Source organism: Cryptomeria japonica, chromosome 4 (genome assembly GCF_030272615.1).
Source record: "Cryptomeria japonica chromosome 4, Sugi_1.0, whole genome shotgun sequence".
NCBI classification, from domain to species: Eukaryota; Viridiplantae; Streptophyta; class Pinopsida; order Cupressales; family Cupressaceae; genus Cryptomeria; species Cryptomeria japonica.
Genome location: NC_081408.1, coordinates 502048505 through 502058740, shown reverse-complemented (window position 1 = coordinate 502058740; position 10236 = coordinate 502048505). Strand labels below are relative to the sequence as shown.

Below are 10236 nucleotides of genomic sequence, written 5' to 3'. Positions count from 1 at the left end.
TGTTTATGTATATTTTAGTTGTTCATTGTTAAACAAATTTAGTCGTTAAAATTTAATTTAGTTGTTCATTTTAGTTAAGTGTTTATGTACATGTTTAATGAACTTAAAAAATTTAATGAACTTATATCTATATATTTAAATTTAATGAACTTATATCCATGACGCAAATATCCCCTTAAATCCCCTTAAGACCACTTAAAATACCTTAGGACAACATAATTAGATGAATCCAAACAACATAATTAAATGAAACAATATATGTGTAAATATAAATTAAATGAATGTACATAGATGAATAAAACAAATCCATGCATGTGTAAAAATATAAAAGAATCAATGACGCAAATATCCCCTTAAATCCCCTTAAGACCACTTAAAACACCTTAAGACAACATAATTAGTTGTTCATTTTAGTTAAATACCCTTACATCCCCTTAAGCATACAAATTTAGTCGTTAAAATTTAATTTAGTTGTTCATTTTAGTTAAGTGTTTATGTATGTTTAATGAATTTCAAAAATTTAATGAACTTATATCTATATATTTAAATTTAATGAACTTATATCCATGACGCAAATATCCCCTTAAGACCACTTAAAACACCTTACAATAACATAATTAAATGAATCCATACAAAATAATTAAATGAAACCATACATGTGTAAATATAAATTAAATGAATACATAGATGAATAAAATGAATGTATGCATGTGTAAAAATATAAATGAATCCATGACACAAATATATGTGGTTCAAGCGACCAGTCGCGTTGGCCCTCACGGTTCCGGCTGTAACTATTTTTGAATAGTTTCGATCGGAACCCTTTCGACTGAAACACTTCTGGCTGGAATGTTTCTGGCCGGAACAACCTATGTGGAATGCCAAGTGGTAGCCACATCAACAAAAATGATGATTTTCTCAAACTTGTCACTTCTGCAACAAAATTCAATAGGTAAATTAAACTTATTAAAAAAATTAAAAATACCCTTTTGTACAAAGTCATGATTCTACTCATATAATTTTTTAATGTTTTGATTACATTTAATATATATATATAAAAAAAAAACTATAACTAGGTATTCTTTTGTTTGATAACAGGCTGCTTTGAAAAACAAAAACAAAAATCGAATCACTTAAAAAAAAATTGAAAAAAATATGGTTCACTAGAAGAGAGAGTCTTCTCCAAAAGGGTATTTTTATTTTTTTGATTATCATAAATTGAATAGACAAATTGTTGTGGGAGACAAAAACTGTCAAATTCTGGTATATTCGACTTCCAAATGCTATAACAAAGAAAATATACATCAAAAATTAGTTTTTTTTTTCATGCACTGTATAAATATGTGATCTATAACGGATATCAAAATCAGAATAAAGAATAAGTTGATTTACATTTTCTTTTGAGGTGGGAACTAAACCCCCTGTTTTTCAGCAATAAAAAATGAACTTTAAAGCTAAAAAAAACATATAAATTATTGATAAATTTTTTTCAAAAAATAGTAGACTTAAACTTCAACAAATTTTACACATTTAATCAATTTACATCATCTTCAAATTCAAAATGCAAATGAAACTTTTATGGCGACGAAATTGAACAGTTATTGTTGTGTTAGCCTTTTCCTTTGTAAAAGTGTGACACAGGTTTGTACTTTTACCCAACCGTCAAGCTGAAAGATTCACTTGTGGACTTCCAAATCATGAACCATTTGAATTGAGGACACATATGAACGTCCCAAACACTCTGCCAAATCCACAAACCAAGATAATGCAATTCCAGAGCAATGCAGAGCAGAAACCAGAATACCGAATAACATGAACAACTGAATAACCAACCTCAATACTGGATCACACAACTGGATCAAATCATCATGCGAACCTCTGCAACTTCTACTAAATCAACTAGAGATTTAAGTATCTCTAAATCCATTAAACCACAACAACTCAACTACAACACACTGGTCAAACAAATTCATTTAATCTGACCGCAACACTGGAATACATAGAAGAATATGTTGACATCAATGACAACACATCATTCCAACAAACTTCTCAGCAATATCCACCATAAACATATGTGTATAGATGTATATATATACATATAGATGTATGTGTATATATATAAACATATATGTATACACGTTCCTCTCGAAAAAAAATAGAAGACAACGTGGTTGTACTTGTAATTTGAATAATGTTGATGTACTTTTGCAACAAGTGCCCATGCATGAAGTATATAAAGAAAATGTTGAATTTATAGCCTTTGTTGGTTGTTATCCTTTCTAGAAATGAATGTGTCTCATGAATCTGGGAAGAAACATTGTAAAAATGTACATTCTTACAATTTATGCAACTTATGTGAACCCAGTTGTAATCTATGGAAGAAATCACATGTATGTATATAGACACATATAGAGTTTTTCATGTATATCTTTCAAATATTTATGCTCCTTATATTTGCAAACTGGATTTTGTAAAGGACTTTTTTTTTTATGTGCTTAATGAAATTTACTGGTTGAAATCTAATGTGCATATTTTCCCTGTTTCCCATTGTTACCACCATGTTAACCTTGACACCGCTATTTTTCCTGCTTGTGTTTGTTAGTTGATCTACTGATGTAGTGATTGTTCCATGCCTTCTTGTTGATTCCTTTTCTCTTAAAACAATTAAAAACAAAATCATAGTGATGTTTGTTATTGTGCAAAAAAAAAGTGCAATGAGAGGTTGCATCCTTACACTTTGCACATAGGAATCAATTGATGTTTTTTCGTAGAAAAATTATTTCCATTTTGGCTAGCGTAAGCTTTGAGAGGACCTCATACAAGGCTTCTGTGCATTCTTAGGTAAGTTTGAATTTGTTTTTTATCATTCTTGTAAAAAAAAACACTATCATTAGATGGTAGAAGTGTACAATTCTATAAGTAAACATACCTATCAGTATGTTATTTTGCCAATTTTCCTCGTAGCCTTTTGCATGCACATCATTCTTGTATGTACACATTGCTTTTCATTTTCTATGTAGATACAAAGATAATGCAGGGTGCTGGTAGGATAGCAAACCATGTTACCATCTATGCTGAGAATATACGTATTTGTCTATGTATATATAGTTGTATGTATATGTGTGTGTGTGTGTGTGTGTGTGTGTGTGTGTGTGTGTGTGTGTGTGTGTGTGTGTGTGTGTGTGTGTGTGTGTGTGTGCGTGTGTGTGCGTGTGCGTGTGCGTGTGTGTATAAATATGGATGTATATTTATATGGGTAAAAGCACAAAACTGTTTCACATTTCAGGCTAACTTATTAGCACAAGTGAATTTAAGTATTCTAACTAAAAATTAATTTTAGTCAAACATATGGTCTATATAGATCCATTATCGCTAAGTTATATATGGGCCACAACTTTTCCAATTGGAAATGTCTACTAAATGTATATTTTATGCCACTTTGGGTCGAAGTACCAGGAAAAATTAAAAATTAAAAAAAACTTGATGTTTCAACAACTCCTACTCTTATAAATAATATATTTTTTGAAATGTAAAAATACCCTTTTATAAATCTATAAGTGAATTTTCTAAAATATATCTTTTAATATTTTAATTAGTTTTTATATTTTATATTTTATTTTTATTAAAAGTAGGCCATCAACACTAAAATATAAGGTTGACTATCTTGTCAAGGAAAATACTAAAATTTATTTAACAATCTTGAAAAAAATATGATGCAGTAGAGAAAATAATGTATTTCAAGATGATATAATTTTTTTTTTCTAATTTGGATAAATAAAAAAATAGGTGGTGGGAATTGGAAAGAGTTATGTTTCAACACACACAACTTTTCAAATTTATTGAAAAATATCTATTTATAAAAAATAGTAAAAAATATATCCATACAATAAAGTTTCAAGTTATCAATATACACAAAAAAATTGAAGAAAAAAAGGTAAAATTTACTAAATAAAGTGTGGCGACTTGTGTAACTTCAATTTTAACATTTTATCAGCAACTAAATTATAGTGTTTACTTTATAAAAAACTACATTCAAATAATTTTAAATTTTTTTGTTAAAATTACAAACATAAAATAGACAAAAGAATATAAATTTTATTAGTTTACATCATTTCAAAATTCAAAACATATATTTCACTTTCTATTGATTTAATTTAAAAAGTTGAATCAACATTGACCATTTCCTTTATAAAAGTGTGACACAACTTTGTACTTTTACCCATATATGCATGTGTATATATATGCATAGGTCAATTAACATGCATATATCTATTCACAATGGATATAAATACATGTATGTATATACACATACATATATATATTGAGATATATATACACATATATGTAAATATATATAGATATGTATGTGTATACACATATTTGCATATTTATGTATATATACACATATATAGATATATCCCCTTGTTGTTGTACGTTAACAAACACTGTGCTCACCTGTGTTGATGACGTTTCCACCTCTTTTATTGGTTGTGTCCATGGCAGATCATCCATTTGTATAACTGCAAGATGTCATTTGTGTTCAACTGATTACTAACAAAAAATGTCCTTGCATTGCCTTTAGTGAAAAAATCCTTCATGGATCAAAATATATGTGCATTTAAGTGAATATATGTGGGTTCAAATAGAAGGCCATCAAAACAAATAGTTATTGTCATATGTGTGCATAGCCACATACAAATCATGTATGTACTTGCATAGATTTTTAGGTTTGAAATTGAGAATAACCCTTTATTATCATTTCTACTGCCTTTGTAGGGTGCACAGAAAAACCCAAAATTAATTGTGAATACAATATGGTTAATAAATGATAGAGATGAAGTTTCATCGGCCCACTTCTTCAAATTCTCTCCTTTGCAAAATTGCATGCTAATGGAGATGAGGATGAGTGTTATAGGGTGGTGCTCTCTTATGGTAACCATATGCAACTAGGTATTTCCTGTCTAAGTACAAAGAATTGTTTGACTCAGATACAATCAAAGTAGGCTCAATAATCTCATTTAAGAGGAGTTGTGTGTAGATATGTGCATGGTTCAAGGTACCTCCAGCTTCACCCCTTCTCCTCTTTCTCATTTTTTTGTGATTTCACACTGATAAGAGACAAAATATTTACCGCTTACCTCTTGCTCGTTATGCAAGACTATCATTGTATCTATTCTTGATGTTATCATTCCACAATGACACCTTCTTGGAAGCCCTAAACACCTCTTTAAAGATCCGGAAGATGAAATGATGGGTTGTAGCACACCTCCACGTAAACAAGCCCTTAAGTTTGGAATACTCATGCCTCAAACCCAAGATGACAATTTACTAAAACAATTAGTCCTATAAAAGGACTTAACCTTTCCCAAACCAAATGGACAATAAAAGGTTCTATCACACATAAAAAAAACATACGTCCATATAGCATATCAAAGAGTAACAGTCACGTTTTTAGCTTTGACATGGTTGATGATGATGGAACTAAGATTAAGATTACTTGCTTCAATGAAGTTGTAGAGTTTCACCATGAAAGAGTTCAAGTTGGAGCATCTTACTTTGTGTCAAAAGGCTTGGTAAAATAACTGAACACAAAGTATAACAAGCTAAAGAGTCAGCTGTAAATTACTTTGGACTAGTGTTCAATATTGAAACATTGTGATGATAGCATCATACCTCCTGAATAGGTTTCAAGCTTTACATCAATAACTGAGATTGGTAATTATAGTAACTACACCATGGTTAGTATAATTGACATTTTAGTTGATATTGGGAACACTACAATAATCCAAAGAAAAGATGGAACATAGTTCATGTGCAGGACTTTGAAGATCAATCACATAAGTAACTTTTATATTGATGTGAACCTTTGGGGTGATGCATGACAGACTATAGGTGAGAAAGTGCAACAAAAACATTGTAGTGGTGAGTTGGTTATCATTTCTATTATAAACAGACGTGTTGGTTACTTTAATGGTAAGGTTATTAACAACATTGGTGCGACATTATCGAATGTTAATCCCTTTATCCGATAAGCACAGTCGCTTATAGCTAGAGGAGAATTAACATCTGATGTAGTACTTTTGCCCTCAACCCCTAGACAACTCAATACGCCTTATACCAGAATGACACTTGCCTATGTTCTAGAGTGATGCATTGTTAAAACAGATGTTGTCAAAGTGACCATCAGAGCAACCATTCAATTTATCAAACTTGATGCTTTTTGCTACCATGCTTGCTTGCTGAAAGTCAATGGCAAAGAATGAAAAAAAAAATGTGTTCAGTAGAAGGATGATGAATGGTTCTACCCTAGGTGTCGAATGCAAGTACCTGAATGGACTTACTAGTTATATTACAGGTCATGATTTCTGACCATTCTGACTGCATTTGGGTTACTGCTTTTGATGAAGTGGCAACGAAAATATTATAGATCTCGACAAAATACCTTTACATGCTTCAATATGATACTAGCACTGCTATTAATCCCATCACACTTATCGAAGTTGTTTAGTAAAATTTCTATGTTTTAACACTTCACATGAAAATAGAGATGTATAACTTTTAAAGAAGATTGAAAAGAACAATTACGAGGGTTGCAAAGGTTGATTTCGAGGCTGAGTCACATCTCTTGCTTTCTAAGATAGCTCAATTCACAGATTCAAAATAGTTGTCACGTTTTTCTTTAATTCCTTGCATTTTCTTTGTATCTAAGAACTCATCTGAAATGATTGGTTTGTTTTGTTTCTTGTGTTGCGTTTATTAGAGACTATTACCAGCTCATACACTTTTTCCATTCAAATATTTATGGACTTATATATAGACTTTAAGCTAGCTTCAACATTTCTACAATTCTCGATAACTTTTCATCATTATATTTCTTTTGTTTTTTGTCCTATGTAGCTTTTCTTTTTAAATTATTGTGTGCCTTTACTATGAAATTTTTGTGAATAAGTATCTGTGCTTGTCTATGGTTCTATTGAAGCATTCTTATCTTTTATTTCATTACTTGTTTTGCTCTATATTTGAAGAAGCATCCGAGCTTGTTAATTGATATATATTCAGGAGTTTCTATATATAGTGGAATTATACTAATTAAACTGTATAACTTCATAATTTAAAATTGTCTTGTATGTTATTGTTTGCATATACATATATAAAAATATCCATGATTAAGTATATATGTTTGGTAGATCAGAAGTGAAAGTTAGTAGTCAGTCATTGGTTGTCCAATATTTTGTTTTCCTTGTGCATGAGATTTTTTCAAATCCTTTAAACTACTAAAATCTATTTCCACGACACATATAACACCTGCTTGGATTGCAATGACTCTCTCAATGCTCTCTTATTTGCAAAAGACTGAACATAAATAGATATATGGAATAAGTAAATTTTCTTACAAGGGGAGTTGAAGAAGCTATAAAGCATTGAAATACACAAACCAACCTTTTGTTTTGGTTGTGAAAGAGAAGTGTTGACAATGTTGTGGAGAAGCATAATGAATGTTGAGATCTTTTTTCAATGGGAGGTTAAAAGAATCTATCTACTATTCAAAAAAAATATAAGAACATATAAGTGTTTGAAATGTTCATTATCAAAAGAGGGCATATTAGTGGCATCTGATATGTTGTTGTTGCACTTGGCTGAGGTGCGCACCTTGCTCAGGATTACAAATATTGCTACTTTGTTATTCAGATGCCATTGATATGTGCTCTTTTAATAACACCCATTTTCAACACTTACATACATACATACATACATACATACATACATACATACATACACACACATATATAGGCTATTTAACCCAAAAAACTATTGATATACATATATTTTGCCATTGCTTGTATACAAATATTTTTTATTATGTGCCTTGGTTAGGCTATTTCCATGCATTGGAAAAATAAATAAAAATTGCACCGACACACATGTATACCTACATATACATGTTGTTCTACATAAATATACATAACTATATGTATAAATTCTACAACTGATGCATTTGCTACTCTAGCCCATGAATTATGGCTTGCACCAGCCAAGACTTTAATTCTACTTAATTCAACATCCACATTTTGCTGTGAAAACTATACTTTGAGCTTGCTTGATAGACACACTGCCCAAGTACACAAAGCATCCCTCATAGTAGCCAAGTGTTTAACCACATTTAATGCAGGCTACTCGCGTGACCACCGAAGCCATCAATACAAGACATGGTGGGTGATAAATGACCTTACCGCCACGTTCTTCTCAGGAAAACCAAACAACGATGTAGTTGTTCCAGTCTTGTCATTGGCTGATGAAATACATATACTTGCATGCTTTCCAGATTCAACTTCATGCTTCCTACACACACACACACACACACACACACACACACACATATATATATATATATGTATGTATGTATGTGTATATGTATGTATATATGTATATGTATGTATATGTATATATGTATATGAACATATATATACATAGATATATATATGTACATATATATATAGTTTATGTTGCTTGGATTAGATTTCAAGGATGTTTAAAGTTTATGTATATATCCAAGCAACATAAACTATATATATATATGTATATATATGTGTGTATATATGTATATATGTATATATGTATATATACATATATATGTATATATATATATATATGTATATCTATATATCTATACACACATTTATATATATTTATGTATGTATGTATATACACATATATTTATATATGTATATATGTATGTGTATGTATGTATGTATATATGTAGCGTAAATCTAAGACACAAATCAACGGTGGAGTCAAAAGACTAAATAGTCGTTAGAGACGTTGAAAAGCAAGGCTTGAGATAGAACCCACTAATCTCCTCCATTGCATTCAATTTTGTCCACCACGATTGGTATCCCGTGTTGAGGCCTAACAGTGACGAAAGCCACAGGTGCATGCCTGTATTTTCTGCTCATACTAAATCTGAACTTCTTCGACATTATAGCCATAACAACCTTCGCTTCTAACATGGCAAAGTTTAGGCCAATGCACGCTCTTTGGCCCGCTACAAAATGGCATGAACGCATACGGATGATTGTTTGTAGCTTTGCTCATTCCATCTCTGAAACGCTCTGGCCTGAATTCATTTGCATCACTTCCCCAGTATCTGGGGTCCCTGTACATTGAAATTTGATACTATGTCTACCAAAACATTCACACCCTTGGCAACTATAAAATCATATCTCAATTTTAAGTCTTTGAATGCCTGCCTGACGATCCCTGCTCCAGGTGGATACAATCTCATTGTCTCGTTCAGTATCATCCCAATCTGTCAAAAACCAAATTTGCTAAATTAATTTAGACATGATTCTCTTGGGAGGGTTTCTAACTTAAAAATTGTTCACCATACTTACAATTTTGAGGTTTCTTAAACAAACCATGGTGGGATTGTTGTTTCCACAGATTGCAACGGCTTCTTCGTGGGCTTTCTGTTGCCAATCCTGGTGGAGTGCCAGAAGTAGTATAGCCCATGATGATAGCAGAACAATGGTGGTTTCTCTTCCTCCCAAGAAAAGGTTTTGCATTCATCCATCACTTGCTGTGTTGTGTAGCTGAAATTCTTGTCTTTTGAAGAAACGTTCTCTATTTCTGAGAGCATCAAGCCAAGAAGATCATCCCCATATGATCTACTCTCTTTTCTTTTCTTTATCATGTCTTTCAAGTTATTTTCCAATCTTCTAGTCCGCTTCCAAGCCTCCAGATTTGAGAGCATAGGGATATAACTTTATTGGAAAACAGACAAACAAATTCAAATTACTCTCTAGCATATTCAAAACAAACCATATTTCATTTTTTCTTTTCTAAAGAGAAACAATTGGATAATCATGTTATACCTCGTACCTGGCAACCATAGATAACGAATATTTTGCATCATTAACTCTTCTAACCTTCTGATATCGTCATATATTTCTTTCCCACCTTTGTTGTATTCCATTGCAAATTCCACCCTCATAAAAATTGCTGCACTAAGCCTATCCATAAAACCAGTTAGCTCTCATTCACAAGGCCTCTCTGCAGCTTCATTTATAATTTCATTCCACTCGTTTATCAATTGTTCTGTACACGTGGACATGATGTCAACAGAGGCCTGTAAATTGTAAACAAGAATTCTCATTAGTTAGATGAGATTCAAAAGATCAAAAAACCATTTTTTAAAAGATGCCCAGAATGTAATGAAAACCTTAAGTTTATCAATAT

At 31.4% G+C, this 10236-nt stretch overlaps 1 protein-coding gene across 1 annotated transcript; it reads right to left on the bottom strand.

Annotated features, from left to right (window-relative positions):
• Positions 1 to 8955: 8955 nt before the first annotated feature.
• LOC131875186 (cytochrome P450 709B1-like) lies at positions 8956 to 10018 on the bottom strand. Its single transcript, XM_059219228.1, has 5 exons — positions 9873 to 10018; positions 9575 to 9761; positions 9417 to 9479; positions 9249 to 9307; positions 8956 to 9154 (listed from the first exon to the last, which is right to left on the bottom strand). The coding sequence occupies exons 1-5, from the start codon at positions 10016 to 10018 to the stop codon at positions 8956 to 8958; spliced, it is 654 nt and encodes a 217-aa protein (XP_059075211.1).
• Positions 10019 to 10236: the final 218 nt, after the last annotated feature.

What these genes read in the sequence shown, in the direction of transcription:
- LOC131875186 (XM_059219228.1), bottom strand. Translation starts at nt 10,018, where the DNA reads ATGGATAGGCTTAGTGCAGCAATTTTTATGAGGGTGGAATTTGCAATG. An exon ending in TCAGCTACACAACACAGCAA is followed by an intron (nt 9,480 to 9,574) that starts GTGATGGATGAA and finishes GCACTCCACCAG; the next exon opens with GATTGGCAACAGAAAGCCCA. An exon ending in CCTGGAGCAGGGATCGTCAG is followed by an intron (nt 9,155 to 9,248) that starts GCAGGCATTCAA and finishes TTCAATGTACAG; the next exon opens with GGACCCCAGATACTGGGGAA.